The sequence below is a fragment of the Argiope bruennichi genome, chromosome 3 (assembly GCF_947563725.1).
Source record: "Argiope bruennichi chromosome 3, qqArgBrue1.1, whole genome shotgun sequence".
NCBI lineage: Eukaryota > Metazoa > Arthropoda > Arachnida > Araneae > Araneidae > Argiope > Argiope bruennichi.
The window spans coordinates 43,467,832-43,485,519 of record NC_079153.1 but is presented as its reverse complement, the minus strand read 5'-3'; the positions used below and the strand labels follow the sequence as shown (position 1 = coordinate 43,485,519).

Genomic DNA, 17,688 nt, shown 5'->3' with positions numbered 1-17,688 from the left:
AATAAATACTGGACGCTTTAGGAAAATAGTTTGAATAGTGATGGTAGCGAATAATATAGTGAGTTCATAATCTTTCCTTTTATGTTTCTAGTATGTTCTGGAAATGGCCTCGAGGCTAGAATGTCTTATTTATAATGGCGTTTTAATAATGTCAGAAAAGACTAATACATTAAAGGTTAATGGAATTGAAATTTAAAGGTTTATTGAATCAAGAACGCCATGCTACTAATTTTATACCACATTTTTAATGATTGAATATGAGGCAATTATTCTAATCTTATTTCAGTCATTAAAAGCAAAGTAAGCTGTTTCGGAGAATTTACTTTGTTCATCTAAGATGCACAGTTGTGAAAATGTGTATCGATTTTAGTGAATCAAGAGCGCTATGTTACTAATTTCCATCTTTTTTTAATGATTGAATATGAGGTAATTATTCTAATCTTATTTTAACACAAAAAGCAAGCTAAGCCGTTTCGGAAAGTTTACTTTGTTCATCAAAGATGCACAGTTGTGAAAATGTGTATCGATTTTAATGAATCAAGAACGCGATGTTACTAATTTTCTTTTTTTTTATTGATTGAATATGTGATAATTATTCTAATGGTCGTATTTCAACCATAAAAAGCAAGTTAAGCCGTTTTGATGAGTTCACTTTGTGTATCAGAAATGCACAGCTGTGAAAATGTGTATCAATTTTAATGACTAATTTTCTATTAATTTTAAATTATTTTTCTACCATTTTTTAATAATTAATCAAGAACGGTATGTTATTAACTTTCAACCCCTTTTTTAAAAATATTGAAGATGAGCTAATTATTTTAATTAATTAATTAATCTATCATAAAGATTAAGTTAAGCTGTTTCAAAGAGTTTATCTTGTAGAGAAAATGTATATCGACCAATCAATAAAAATAGTTCAATTGAAGCGACCAACATTTCTTTCGCCTTTGGATATGTCGCTTTCAATTTCTCGTAACAATAAATGAATCTATGAATTAATGTGAATCTAAACAGTTTAAATTCAAAATAATATTTTAGTTTTAGTTTCAATTCTCATGAATTCTGAGAAGACAAAAAAACCTTGCATGGCATTTAAATTTGGAATTCTGAATTATGCAGAAATTCATGATGAGAGAAATTATAGTGTATTAGTTCAAAATATTTAGATGAACAAATTTTAATGACGTGACATTTTTTATAAATAGAATTAATTGTTTTGTTACTATATATCAAATTAAAACCGAAATTACATTAATTTAATCGAAAATTTGTAAAAATAGTTTAAATATTATTGGATTGTGGTTTAATGATTGCCATTATTAATTCATAATTTTTTACTTTCTCTTATACGCAGGTATAGAGAAAGTTTAATAATCGTCAAAAAAGTCGAACTCAGGATTTTGATGAATCTCCGCGTTTTAGACCTCACTGAGTTCGATAAATACATTTTTGGAAAATGTATCAGTCAGTCTGTCAGTAACTTCGGATAGGTAAAGAGTCTGTTTGTGAGGAGTCGCCTCAAGTCGTCTTCCCTATCTTGGAACAATTGTTTCCATTGACACAATTGAGGTCGAAGATGCCATCGACTCTAATTATTTTACGAATTCTCTTTCAAAGATAATAGATTTTTTGTCTTTCATTGCATTTAGAGATATACAGCGGTTATTTTAGATTACATAAGACATTGATGTAATAATATTTCATAGGATAAATACAAATAATAGCTTTATATTGTTCTGGTATTACGCGATCCCTTGAGACATTTTGGTTAGCAAAAAATTTAGATATATTTTCAATTTAGCCATGATATAAACTTTTCTTAACATTTTCATGATTAATTTTATTTAAATTTTTGTAGTAACTCGGTGAATATATGTATGTTTATGTTTTTAATATAATGGAAAGAATGACGAAATTAATGACACCTAATTATTAATTTTTTTTATTTATAAATAAAAGCACTTAATTATTATTATGAATTATAAAGAAATAATAAAATTCAAACAAATAATATTAAGTATGTTAAATGTTATAAAATTTATGTTATATTAAACCACAGGGAATATAATGTAATCAGTTAAATGAATGATATTCCGATACATCATAAATAAACAATTAATTAATTATACTTTGATTTATATAATAATGATTTTAATAATTCAATGTAAACATACTTTCTAGTCTTAATATTTTCATAAGTGTCGTATTTTTTAAAATGTATTTATTTGATAACCGGCTAATTGCACTTTTTTAACCAACCTTCTTGCTGCCGCCTTTACCAACCAGTCCCTGGCAGTGGCATGCCTAGATCCAGTGACTTCAGAGATTCACTCAGATCCATTACCGCATTTCCTGTTTCAACGTGAATATTTTTTTAAATTGCTGCGGTATTTTAGATGTGACGATCTGATATAAAAAGTGACATAAAAAAACTATTTTTATTCTAGGAGCTCAGTTTTTCCAGCTAAAAATTTATTAAAAGTAATTGCCAACATGCATGTTTTATGATAATATCTTTTTTTTTTTACTTTCTCGTATACATAGAGAAAGAGAAAGTATAGAGATCGTCAAAAAATTCGAATTCGACATTTTAACGAATCTCCACGTTTAGATCTCTTTGATTCGAAAAACTCATTTTTAGAAAATGTCCGTTTGCCTGTCTGTGATCAAAAACAACGCTTTGAGCTAGGGAGATGAAATTTGGTATGCAAGCTTAAAACCAAATTTGTAGATTATCAAATTTTGTGTAAATTTCGCTCCGAGGAGATCCATCTGTCCGGCTGTTTGAACATAATTTAGCATGATAACTACAAAACGAAGGCAGCTAAATAGATAAAATTCAGTACATAATTTTAGCTTCTTTAGTATAGAACCCCTACTAAATTTTGAACGAAATTCAACTAGGGGTTGATTGTGCGTCTGTCTGTACTTTTAGAAACATGTAAACGCGATTGCTCAATAAGAAATGACTTAAATTTATAAAACCAAACGTTTTTTGTGACTATAAGTATAGTTTTATCTCGAATTTTTGTATGAATCGGCTGGAAACAACTCGTCTAAAACACAAATTCGATTTTTTATACTTTTGCTGGCATGCCAGGTATTGATCGCCAAAATACTCGCCAAGGTTCGCGCGATCAGTAAAAATGCTTTCACGCTAAAAGTTAATATTTCGTAGCTATTGTACGTTAATACCATGCGAGGCGTTCACTGGGATAACATCCTTATTAAAGAGTATGCGAGAAAGTTTTATGGAGACCACTCCCGCTGATTTATTCCCTCTCCTTTCCTCACACAGGAAACATATGAAGAATAAATATTGTAATAATTGTCACAAAATTCGATTTTGAGATTTTGATTACTTAATATTAATTTAATATGATACTTTTTATTTATTTAATAAAAAAATTAATGCTAGCAATTATGACAACCCACATCGTGTCACATCACATATGTCAAAATTTAGAAGTAGTACGCTAGCCTATAAACAATATGAAACTAAAAAGAAATTCAAAATAGAAGAAATTGTAATCAATTGAAGGGCCAAATCTATCAGCTAGACGGTTCAGTGGTTAACAGGCAAACATCCCAAAACCCATTAAACATCTGCTGCATTTTGAAGTAGACATCCATTGAAATAAAATAAACATCAAATGAAAAGAAGGCAAGCGAATGAGTAAACAAAAAGAAACTCTTCGCAGTGAGATGCCTGTGGTTGATAAACCATTTGCATTTGTGTCATGATTATTTGATGTGATGGTTTTTGGTGCTTCGGGTTCTTGAATGAGAAGTAGTGTATGTTTATTCTAAAAAAAAAGGAAGTTACGGTGGGAACAAAAAGAACAGGAAAACTATATCAGCAGGAAATTCAAATGGCTTGAGTTGAAACTGATCTTTTTATCCTTGTGATTTGATTTGATATGTTGGATTAATGTCTGGTTTTGAAGCTACAATAAGGATATTCGAGACGGATATCATAATTTCTTATCTCTTACATTTTGTCTCGTGATCTGTTTCCGAATGAAAAAAGAATTTTCAACTCTCAAATGAATGCATATCTAGGAAAAAGACATAAAACAAATATAGTATTATTTAATGACAAAATAAGAAGGTTTAATGAATGTAATTGTTTTGTAAAATTTAATGAATTAATTCACATACCGCGATAGCAGAAAATAACACTATTTTTTACGCAGTTATATTGAAATGTGTGTATTCGAAATTCTTAATTTAGAGTTAAAAATGTTTTCAATTTAATGGTTTCAGTTTCAGTCTCAATGGTTTCAATCTAATGGTTTCAGTTTCTGAATTTAGTTTTCAAGTGGTTTTATTTACATAATGAGATTTCAGAAAAAAATTGTATTCATTACAAGTAATAGCAAACATGTTTCATTTTTAAGTTATTATAACATGATCATGCTTATAAACTCTGACACTATCTGCAAACTGCATCTGCGAGTAGTACTATGCATGAATGCAATTAACGTTTCAAACATTTCCATAGGGTAAACTGTTGGACCTAGAACTACACAATTTAATAATTTATTTATTAGAAATAGATGCTCATTAGAAAAAGAGTAATTAGATTTTTAATTAAAAATTAATAAAATTTTTTACATTTATCTTCAATGACTTCTGAAAATATTATTGAACAGAAGTCATTTTTAGACTACTCTAAGAGTCAAAACTAAGCTTTTAAGATATACCAACTATTTTTCCGAACAATTTTTATAAAAGTTTTAATAAATTGAAAATTATTTTTAGGTATATTTATCACAACGCTTTTCATTGTTTTATTTACTGGATGTATATTCAAAAGCTTGGCGTCGATATATTTATTATATGCATCGTATGCGTGTTATCACTGCTATATAATTAAGCAAAAATTTTAAAAATAAAATGAAGACCAGCAAATTAAACCTCAAACATATTCATGATGTCCTGGACTAAAGATTCGAATTTCCTGTAAATTCTTTTTTTACAGCTGTATTTGAGATCTGTTCTGTTTGTAGTATAAGCTTGAATGAAATGGCAGTCTTTTACGGGATTATTTATTTTTTAAAATCTTATTTTCATTTGTATTCTAAATCAATCTTTCTTTGAAATTGATAAAAGCACCAAAAATAAACTGAAAAGTTTATACATTTTGCTAAAAGTCTTATAATGTTTTTTAAGAATATGAATGTTTTCTTTCATAAGTCTTGTTTTTTAATAATTTCTAGAAATCTAAATATTTACTTCCAATATTAGAGAAAGCTACGAATTACTGAATGTTATTTATTTATTTATTATTATCATTATTTTACATTTATACAATGTGAAAATATTGCAGTAAAAAAAAAATCGAACTAAAAAATTTGGAGGGTTTTTTTTTTTGTCATTCCCTTCCCCCCCCCCCAAAAAAAAAAAATGATAAAAAGAAATATGTGCTTTCGAAAATTTTGTTTTTCAGTCTGTAAACACGATAGCTCATAAACAGGCAAAAAGAAGGCTGAAATTTGGTTTGCGATCCCATCTTTAAAACTGTTGATATTTGTGAAATTTTGGAAGAAATTCGACTATCTGTATTATGTGAAGGCAGATAAAATAACTTAAAAACCTATTGCTCTAAATAAATGGAATTTGATATAAGGTTTTATCAACAAAATTGTAAATATGCATACATTTTTAAAACGCCATCCATCATTAGGTATGTGCCTGTCGAAATCACAAATGTGACAATGAAAAAAAGAAAGTGGACTAAATAAAACATTTAAAAAACGCAACAAAATAGGAAAGTAAAATAAGAGTAAATAGAAAAAAAAAAAAAAAAAGACTCTCGGTTTTTCTCCGATTTTAACAACCTTTTGTTTATTTCTTACTCTTATATATCGGATAGTAAATTCCGAGCCATCAAATTATAGAAAAAAAAACTTTAAAATCGTTTTCATAATATAACAATAAGCTTAAATGCAATATTTGAGAATCAGTAACGCGTAACTGCCTTTATTTGTTGTTAATAAGATTTAATAATAGTCTTTGTGCTTGGGCTAATATACTTCGATGTAAGAAATTTTATTTTATTGTGACTAATTCTGGCTATTTTGATTTTTATTGTTGATCAAGTTCTGTTTGTGCTTAGCCATTCTCTTCTAATGTGAACTGCAAAATTTTAACTTTTTTAAACAGTAGAAGACTACGTTAAAAAGTATTTTTTTGTCAAAATCTATGAAATTTTGAATTTAATATTCTTAATATTAGAACAGCTTTATTTATGAAACTGTTAGAATTTGTTTCTAAGTCCATTTTTTGGGAAGTTACACTGATTTTTATATTTACATTTACATACGTTTTAATCCTGTTTTACATCTTTCGATGCTATTTTTCAAATATATAGAATTTTCTTACGAAAAATTTCATAAATAAAAATCTAATGCATATTTTTTGTTCAAATTTGATATAATAATTTCTCGATAGTTCTGCAGTTTCTGAATTAGAGAATAAGTAATCTATTCAATTAGAAATATTTCATGGTCATATTAATACTTCACAATGTGAAAAAAATTGAAAATTTCCTGTTATTTATCAGTCGAACGCCAATATTTAAAGAATGGATAGAAAGACAGTTTATGTTTTAGTTCAGGAATAAATAATATATTCGCTAAGCTATCCTCAAAATTTTAAGTAAATCATTGAATAAATTATTGGACGAAATATAAATCTTCCTCTTCTTTCTTATAAAAATAGAGGCTCTTCTTTCTTATTAAATAATAAATGATTTAATAATTAAATAAATTTAATCTGAACAAGCCTTTATAAAAATAAAGGCTCGTTCAGATTAAATTTCATCCACTCAGACAGCTCCGAAGACGTCTTGTTTGTGAAATAAAGTAATAATAAGTGCTTTATATAAAATGTTCGCTATATATTAAATAACGAACAATACAAAATTTTTCCGATTAAGGGCATTGTGCAGTAAAAATTCAAATACAATATCTATAATCCTACCGCTCAAATTATGCGGAATAGATTCAAATGATTCGAAAGATAAGAAAGGAATAGAAGATCTATGAAACATTAAAATAATATTAGATCTTATTAGTGATTTTGAAGTGGTGATTTCTACAAGAATTGAAACTGTTCCATCATTGGGCAACAGTATTATTATATATGTTGCCGAACTTTGTAATTCCAACGTCTTTACAATATCGGTGTACGCAAAACACAATATGAATGAAGAACAGTGTATCTTCCCATATTATTCAAATCCTTTGCTTTCTATTACGACAAATTTCCATGATGAAAAAATGATCAGCAATTTCTTCGCCCTGATCTCACTCCATGTGATTGCTGGTTATGCAACTTTTTAAAAGATCGATAGAAAGCCTCTGTCATTTTTTTATTTTATTTTAAATGAATTTTTAATATTATTTTTTATTTAATAAATTGCATTGTCCGAAATATTTATAGTTCAAATATTGCATCAGTTGGACAAATGAAACATCCACACCCTCCCTCTAGATAGGACAAATTCAATATTCAGGAAAAAAAAATTATTTTGTTCTTAGAAATTTAATAATTGCTGCACATAGTAATTTTTAAGGATATCCAGAAATTGACAATAATAAACTACATAATTATTGACAGTAACAAATGAAATTATTTATTGAAAGCAATAAATTAAATACATTCATTTGACTAGATATTAAACTAGGATATTTATATATTCAAGATAACATTCATAGATTCTAAAATAAATCGTCAGTTATCGAGAGACGAATTTATCGATGGAAATTATCAAAAAAAAAAAAAAAAAAAAATTCACACAATTACTGAAATCAAAATAATGTTTTTAACCTCACTTACTTATATAACAGCAACTATCATTAATGTATTTGGCTGGCAGCTGAAAAATACACAAGACATTGAAAGAACTGGAAATTTAATTGTTTCATTAATGTTACGATTATTTGCGTAATTCAATAAGCAAATCAAGCTATCATTCTTTTTCATCTTATTTAAAGTGGAAATCGTTTCATTGTTTTCCTTAAAACAAAACACGTAATTACAAAAAAAAAAAAAAAAAAAAAAAAAAAAAAATCAATGGCTTTACTCGGTTAAGTAAACACGCATTAAAATTTGGCGAACACATGTCGCAAACATCTTAATCATGTATTATCCTGATTGATGTTTATGCAAATGGTTATCGTTTCTTTCTTTCTTTTTTTTTTAAGTATTAGATAACATTTTATTCAATTCATATCGTTTGTTTTCTTAAGAATCCACGAATTTTTTTTAAAGAATGAAGTAAAGAGGATTTTTTTAAAAAAATTTCAACTTTCTAGCATTTGTCCTCCAGTGAACGCTAGTTAAATGTATTAAAATAATGGATTTGCAGAATAAAGATTTTGTTCTGCAAATAAAAAACAAAATTTTAGTTATAAAAAACAAAATATAACTAAAATTATTATATAAAAAACAAAATTTTAGTTATTTATTTTAGTTTACATTATAGATAATTAATGAAATGAAATTCTTTTATTGTGCGCATTTTGCTTTTTTGTTAAATTTTGAATTGAAAAACGAATTTCTATTATTTATTTTTAGACATTTTAATAGTAATTTGGAATTTTTTACTTGCATCAATATATTGTTAAAATCTGTTTATTTCGTAGCTAAAATACTTTCAACTAAAAATTCAAAAATTCTTTGTGTAGTAAAAAAAATTAGATCTATTAATTTAAAATATTAAAAGCAATGCCAAACTCAAATAAAAAAAAGTAATCTGCGGGATTTGCTTTCTGATTCAGTTTATGAATAATCGTTTGCATGTTTGATTTCAATGAGGTGGTTTTAAATTTATCATAACATCTGGAATACTTAATTTTTTACATTCTGTTTATTTATAATCGGGTTTCACAAAATTGTGAACAAACGGACACTGAAAAAGCGTTGCTTTGAATGTATTCAACAAAGTTACAAAAGAAAAATATTTATTAAAATTTGCTCTGCTTCACTGAAATAAATTTTTTGTAACAGATGTAAATTAAAATAACAATTATGATGAAAGAAAAGTATAGCTGTTATTGAGAGACATTGATTTTGTTGCAGGAAACTCAATTTTTGCAAGAATAAAATGCATAGATGAAACCACAAATGTATTTACTTTTGATATTAAAATTACATTTAAAAGTATGTGATTGAATCTTGCTTTATTATTGAATTTATTGTTTACCTAGAATGAAGTCCAGTTGATTTCTTCAAAATTATGCATTTAATTCTGATTTTAATTTTTTTTTGCAAATTTAAAAAAAATTAAAAAAATTAATAATATTCTTTAAAATTAGGCAAAAACATTTCGTCGGCAACTCATTTTTTTAAAAACGGAATTGTGTTAGAAAATCTCACAAACTTCTCAGATATTATCTTTTTACATGATTTATTTAATTAGCAATTGATAAGCTGAATTTTTAACATTCATATTTTAGAGATTAAAAAAAATTGATAATATTCTAAATACTTATACAGTTACGAATATGTTAAATAGCACAAGGACTTTATAAACAAACTACACATTACTAATCCGAATAGCTTATGAAAAGTCAAAATTTACATTATCTGTTTTAATGCATATTACCTATAGATCTGACATTCGAATCTGCGGTAAAAATATACAATACGTCCTGAGTATCCGATTCGCGATAATCCGGCTTCCGTACAATCCGGCCTCCGTACAATCCGGCCTAGTTTTTTTAAATCTAATTAAATGAGGAAGGCAAGGCGTTGCAGAAGCAGTAATCTATTAACTTTTCAAAATTTTTTAAAAAACTGCTAAGTTTGATTCTTATTTTAGGGTTACCTTTTCTTATCTGTGTAATCCTTTATCAGTGAAAAATAAAACTAGTTTGAGTCAATTTTCTTAAGAATGAGGCCTACGATTTACGTCAATGTTTCTTGCATTTAAGTTAGGCATCACTAGATTTCTGTTAAAATGTGAACAGTTTATGTTCTTTAGCTTACTTTTCCTCTATTAAATTCTTGAATGTGCAGTACAGTGCAGTATATAAACATATTTAAACGACATGTACAGGGTTTTCTATTTTAATTCGACGCGTTGCCGCGGCCGTGTTCACATTCGACATGGCTTGAGATAAATGGAGGGTTTAGTATTCAATGAAAAGTGAGAAAATACGTATTACGTAAAACATTTTGTTAAAAAACTATGTCTTCTGGTGTTGGTAGTTAAAGTAAATGAGTTCATAAAGTCTCGGCCTATCCGGCCTTTTTGTTATCCGGTCTGCACTTCCGCCACATTAAGCCGGATATTCGAGTACTGTAATATTAATGCACTAAAGCTGAATTTCACTAGCTACACATTAGAAAAAAGAATTGGTATTTTTCATCATGTTTTACGAGATTTAACGTTGCGAATAAAAACACTTCATCTTGCCTTTTAGCAAAGTGATAAAGATATAAGCTGCAAACTGTCTCAATTTTTCAATAACCTCAAATACCACCATTAAAGACAATCCCAGCCAAATTCCAAACTCGTTCCCTAAAAATCCGAGGAACTCTGATATTAACCACTTAGGATGTTGTTTATAAATGTGTTCTTCCATGCTGGAATAATATACATTTACTCTAACTTTTTCTTGCTTTAACATGCATTTGTTATCATAAACATTGGATAAAGTCATTTCTATGAGTGAATTTCCTTTCGGTAAAGTTGATCTTGATAACACTGATTTATAATTAAACGTACTGCAAGGTAAGGGACAATTACAGGGTGGGCCATGGCTACCCATATCTGTAAGAACATCGTGCAAGCAACATGATTGTGTCTCGTTTGTGGCATCGCAAGATTTCAAGTGAATCATTACTCCCAAAGTTTGGTCGATGCACCCGCATTCTGCAAAATTCTTTTCTTGAATACATCTTCGAACACAATCATTTTTGCTCACTGGAGATCCATTTGTTCTTTTTTTATAGTCCATACATTTATCTTTGTATGGTGCAGGCAATCTTTGAGTAATGATTTTTTTCATGGATATTAATATTTCATATCCTGGACTGATATTAAAACCTTCTTCTTCTGGATTTGGCTTTTCGTTTGGATCATGAATTAAAATCCTTGCTCCATATGTATCTGTAGTAGGTAAATAACAAAAGCACTCAAGTTCTAATTTGAGAATTAAACCACTTCCAACGCCGATTTTCGAAGTATGTAAATTTGAGTGTTTGTTGAATGTGATGCAGTTTCCATACCGAAATGTTACAAATGGATCCATCTGAGTTTCAGAACAAGGTTTGCCATTGAATGAACATTCAGAGATAAATTTGAAAGGATAATGCCCTATGTTATATCTCGCCTGTTTGCTTAATTCATAGTAGGATTTCAAAAAAATTAATGATGAATTCTTTTTTCTATTATAAATATCTGTATCACCTTTACTTTTCCTGCAATGGTGTAGACTTTGGTGCTCCGAAAATATGAGGGGTGTTCCTTCAAAATCTGGCGATACTGTTTTACGAATACATCTGCTATCGTTAATATTTTTCATTCTATTCAAATTACAAACACTTACCCCTGGAAATTTCAACCTACTCTTCTGATTGATGTTAAAATTTACCACAACTGGAAATTGGCAATACAAGTTGTAAAATCTTCTTATATGGTAGATACTTCCAATAAGACATGCTGAAAACACTAAGAACCATAAAGTTTTACAGAAACTATAATAAGAATTATTTATCTGTGAAATGGCGTAAATTGATGAGTTTTCCAATATTCTTGAAATTCTGCTACACAATTTTTTGATCAAGGTAGTCATCTTAAGGTACTCTAGAATTTTAATTGTTTTAGAATTATATACTGAATTTTTTTAAAGATTACCTAATTTGGATATTATGTTATAAATTATTTAAAATAATCTTCATTTTATTATATACTTTTACTGACGGTTTGAACACATTCTTGGACAATATACAAACTTTTATTATTTAGGAAAATTACTATTGCAAAGAATTGAAAGATTTATAATGCAACAAATCTTTGAATATGCAAACGGTATATAGAGATGGCCTATTTATGTTGTCTTTTTTTCAGTCGAGATTTTAATGATGGGAAATTTTTTTCCTAGCAAATGGATTTTACAAATGTCCAAACGAAGCATAGTTTGGGAGAGAGAGATGCATTTAAATGAATTCGTCGCTACAGATAACATTTGTGAACCAGCGATTACAATTAACTAGCCAAGTGTGTTTCAGAAATTATCGATCTAAAAGGCAAAATTTATTTAAAAAAATCAAATCCATCTACAATTCGGAACAAAAGATTTCTCTAATGACTTTAGAGTGAATTAATATCTTTTTAATACATTAATAATATAAAAACATAATCTATTTGTAAAAAAGGCTTTTATAAAAATAGAGTGCAATTATTATTATTACGAAATAAAAATCCTATTTTTATTTTTTTTTAATGAGTAGAAAATAATGCATTAGGAAAAGTAGTTTTAGTTGCAATCTTGCAATATTTAAATCCTCCATAATTGCACGGAATCACGTTTTATGTTTTTAAAATGATCACAAGAGACATAATATGATTGCTTGCTGAAAATTCAATAAAAATGAATTGAAAGCATTGTGTCATTTTTTTCAATCGATAAATTTATCATATTTAAGTGCTTAGTAATAATGAAAAACGAATTAAATAATGACGACACATTCAAAATTATAATTTACTACCTGAAAACCCAACACTTTTTAGGATTAAATTTCTTAGTATATTCATTTAACTTTTCCAAATAATATATTAAGCTATCTATTAGGCATAACGTCTAAGATTGAACTATTTCTTATCATCATTTTTTTTTCAAATTCCTTTTCAATTAGATTATTTGATTTCCTTTATACACTTTCATTCCCTTTTGATCATTTTTAGAATTATTAATAATACATATATCCATATTTTGAAACTCGTCGCTTTTGGCGACCAGCTATTTAGGACAGAACATTAGTTGCGTTTAATTTCAATTAAATTTCTTATACGAAACTGGATTTTCATGATTTCCTCAAAGATATATATTTATATATCAAATTCTGATCGATATTGTTTTGATATCATTATACTTATTCCGTCTCTTTTGTGTGCATAAACGGACCTTTTTATTGGTGTCAAATCGTATATCACATAACTATTAAACGTAATTTGCTGGATGATCTATGTAATTCTAAGAATTTTTAGTACTGCTTCCTTGCCATGTTAATCTTGAGAGCTTTAGTGAGATTCTTAATGGTTCATAAGAATCTCACAGGAATCACTCAGGACAAGTCAATGACACCCTGACTTCAGCTACAAAAATGAAGATTCTGGAAACTACAAGAATTAGTATTTTATTTCTATTAAGAACCGATTTTTATAGATTCTTATGAAGAAATATCTGTGCACATCATTTAGTTTCGAGAGACTGTATAAAGAGGAGGCACTCACACGAGCACTTTATCTCTCCAGAAATGAGTTCATAGAGCGAGCAGGTAAGCCGTGTTCCCTGAGTTCTGTTGTTGTTATTTAATTAGCGATCTGCTGTTTGCTTGTATTATTGCTTTCTACAAGTGCAATTTTTTATGTACATATTTGGCTGTGTTACATTTTAATTGCGCTTGGTACTTTCTGGAATATTCGGAATAAGGTGTCGCTTTCCATTATCTAATTTGCTGATCGCATTTCATAAAATTACCAGACGAATTTTGTAATGTTATTGATAATATTTAATGATCTTTCAATTGCCAGTATTGTTTCCTTGCCGATTTTTCTTTGATATTTTAATTCTAGTCACTTGTTATTTGTACATTTCGTTTTAGTTATAATTTACATCAAATGTTTTGAATTTAATAAATCTCTGCATACTTTTCGGATTTTTAAATGGTAGCACTCGGCGATTGCTAATCTCGCCTTAAATATTAAATTATGATTTTCTGTGGATTATGAGAGATAATTTGCAAGTCATTTTCCCTTGTAGCTGATACAGCACCTTTATTATATTGATTCAAAATTTGAATCGTTTTTAATAAATTTTAAGCACAGTTTTTGGATGACTGTCTCTGATAGCAGTGGTGCTTTTCGAAATTACTTATTTGTGTGAAAGATAATTTTCCGGCAAAAAAGTACAGAAATGAAAAAAGCTTGTGATTGAAGTAACAAATAATAAGTGTATAATTCAAAAATTCATTGTATATAAAGGAAATTCAACACCATCTTTCGTATTAAAACTTAACTCGAATAAAAACTCAACTGTTTCTTATAAACTTAACTTATATCCATTAACTCAATGGTCTGTTTTATTTTGTTAAATTTTTGACACAAGCATTTATTGCTTTTTCTTTTTCGCAAAAAACAGCAGCTGAAAATATTTTAAATATATACCCTCTCCTATTATTCAATGTTCTGAAAAATGTCCACAATATCAATTTAAAATTCTAGGGAGAATTTTAGCTGAGATTTCTCTGAATTTCGTGAGAATTCAGAAAAGGCATGGAGGATAAATAATCCTTCTAGTAATGGTATTGGGTTCTTTGACCTTTTAATGGCAACGGATCTGGCTGTAATTCGTGTCAAAAATTTCCTTCTGATCATTTTCAGAGCATAGTACTGAGTTAGCGTTTCGTTACTGGGAATGTCAGATTTAATCGTTGTCAGTCAATATAAAGCAATTAGAGAATGCCGGATGTATCAGACTCCAGTCATGAAAGGTCTAACTCGATTTATTTTACTCGTACGCTGCACTTATTACGTTGTTAATGACGATTCCAGACTAGAGCACATGATTATTGTGAAAGCAAATGACATTCGTGAAACATTCTTTTGATCTAGCAAGCACGTAAATGACATGAATATATTGTTAACAATATTGATGAAATATTGAATTAGACAGACAGATTTCGAGGTAATATAATACCAGTAAAAGTTGAATATTGGTCCCAATTCGAACTGGAATTAAAAGAAAAAAGAAGGCAATCAAAATTAATTCTGAAATTTGAATAATACAAATAACAAATCATGTAACTAAAAATATTACTTTAATTCATTTGTGAGATGTTATTTTCATATTATTTTCAAGAATGACATTTCCAATCCCCTGACAACATTTTTTAATTTAATGCTTTAAGATGCTTATGATTTTGTGTACCATTCTGTATGATTTTAAATTTTCCCAGTTCAATAAATATAAATTTTATTTTTTATATAGCCTATTTTATAGTCCATTTTTTTGCTCCCGCTTCCGACTGAGACTAGACAATATTGGAAAATTTACTCAGTCAGTGCTTGATTTAGACTTGATGAGGCCCTAAGCCTGTTTGAGACATGGATACCTCTATAAGTCCATTTAAATAGAATATTTAATATGTTTATAGAATATGTTTAATATATTTAAATAGAACATTATATATATATATATATATATATATATATACATTCTAAATGATTTTCTTTTCAGATAGGGAGTTTTTATTCCTTTCATACCTTGCTATCTTTTATAACCGGGAGATAAGAAGAATGACGTTTTTACGGTTGCTTTTAAATCATTTGCGAACAAATTATTTCTCATTTCCGACATTGAAATGTAATCGAAATTGCAAAATTAAAGTGGAAACACTCCTTCGACTTTGTTGAGACCCGATTAAGCCCCGGACGGGTCCTTAGACAATGCAAGTCTTTCTGGTCCCCTCTCGATTTTCCTTCTCCAACGCCCAAAAACCATAATTTTGTATTGGTTTTAATTTTATCTCTATAAAAACAGTTTTAAGGAACACTTTTTGACAAACTGAATAAATATAATATTAAGTTGCGTACCACTTTCAAAACAATTATTTCCAATACATCGCGAATAAAAAAAATGCAAAATTTAGATTTATAATAAATTTTATACTATTATAGTAATTTAAAAAATGACAAAACTTTTTAATAGATTTTAATTACTCTTTCATTATAAAAGCAGCTGTTTTTTTAAAAAAAATAATTATATATATATATATATTCAAGTTATGAAGAAACTTAATATGAAACCTGTAAAAGGTAATTAATTAAGAATGACTTTAGAATGAAATTTCAAACTTTAAGAGTTACTTGATTGTAATTTGAATAAGTTCTTTATAAATTCAATTACTGTATAAAATTAAATTACTCTAAAAATGCTGCAAAAAATATTGAGGCCTTCTTTTGAGAACTCTTCATAGATGCAAAGCCCCTATGCCGTTGCCTACTTTACCTATTTAATAATATATTCCTGATAATATATGAATGAAAAAATGGCTGTTCGTATTACTTTAAATTTAAGTACTTTAAGTACCCATATATATTATTTCCAATTATTTATTACATTTTACAATTCTCTTACTTTTAATAAATATCTTTCAGCAAGGGATTTTATTTTACTTTATATAGCTGTGTTAATGATCAATTTAAATGAGGATATTAAAAATTGCTGCGGTTATTTTTTTTATTAGAGCAACAGAAATTCTAAAATATCTTAAATGATTTCAGTTTTGAGCATTAATTCCATAGTTTTTTGGGGGGGAGGGGAGGTGAGGGGAGTGTAGCTGGAAAATACTAAATTTCAATATTATAAATTTATGAAATAGCAAGTATGTTGTATTTTCTTTTCTTTTGCTTTCTTTTTCGAATTACATCCTCAAAAGACTTTTATTTAACTTGTATTTCTTTAATTTGCCAATAGATGGCACCACAAAGAAAAGTCGTTTGTAATGATTTCTATGTTCAAATACGGTAACTACGGTCTCTGGAAATGACTGATTTAAGTTCTGAAAAAACGAACAGTCGGTGTTTTTTTTATAACCTCCTAACATATATTTTGGTGATTGTATTACTATTTTGAAATAATAAATTTACAAATTGATATTTCGAAATTCTTTTCCTTTCAAGAATATATATATATATATATATATATATATATATATATAAAATGAGAGTGAACAAATTGATCCAAGTCATGATTTTATTTTTGATGAAATTAGAAACTGTTTTTCTTTTCGACTGTGTTATTGTATTATTATTTAAATATAGGCAAAGAAAGTTTATTATAAGCATATATAACATTTATTAATGTCAATTAATTTTAGTTTGTAGTTATAAACAAAGACAGAGAGAGAGAAAAGGATACAATGAAGACAAAAGAAACTTTTGTTCACTATCTCTATTTGTAGCAGACTAGCCTATTATAAACATCATTTCGTGCTAGACAAAATCGGAAGAAAAAAAAATCTTTTAGACCGAATGAAACGAATTTTTATTGATTCAATTCCACATCATAAGATTTTATCTTAATTTGTAATTACTGGGTTATTTTTTAAATCTTTGATTCTACGAGTTCCAGTAAGATTATATATATCTAAATGCATGTGAAAAACAGAGATGGACTAAAAGCATAGATTTAAATTAACAATTCGAAAAAGAGCCTGAAGTAAAAACGTCTGAATTATTCTAAGCAAGAAAAAAAGTCAGAAATTGTAATAGGTCGTAATTAAATTTTCAAATTCACACTGACAATCAAAATATTTCATTCAGTACATTGAATCATTTCATGCTTGTCTAATCCATTATCCATCCTAAGAGCATTAATATAATACAAAGGTGGCGTTCATTTGCAATGGAATCCTTTTAACTACCTATATGATGTTGCCAAAATTGAA

General features: G+C 27.8%; 1 protein-coding gene across 1 annotated transcript; it reads right to left on the bottom strand.

Annotated features, from left to right (window-relative positions):
• Positions 1-10,397: 10,397 nt before the first annotated feature.
• LOC129962815 (FMRFamide-activated amiloride-sensitive sodium channel-like) lies at positions 10,398-11,267 on the bottom strand. Its single transcript, XM_056076814.1, has one exon. It carries the CDS (start codon positions 11,265-11,267, stop codon positions 10,398-10,400), a length of 870 nt encoding a protein of 289 aa, XP_055932789.1.
• Between the last annotated feature and the right edge of the window lie 6,421 nt (positions 11,268-17,688).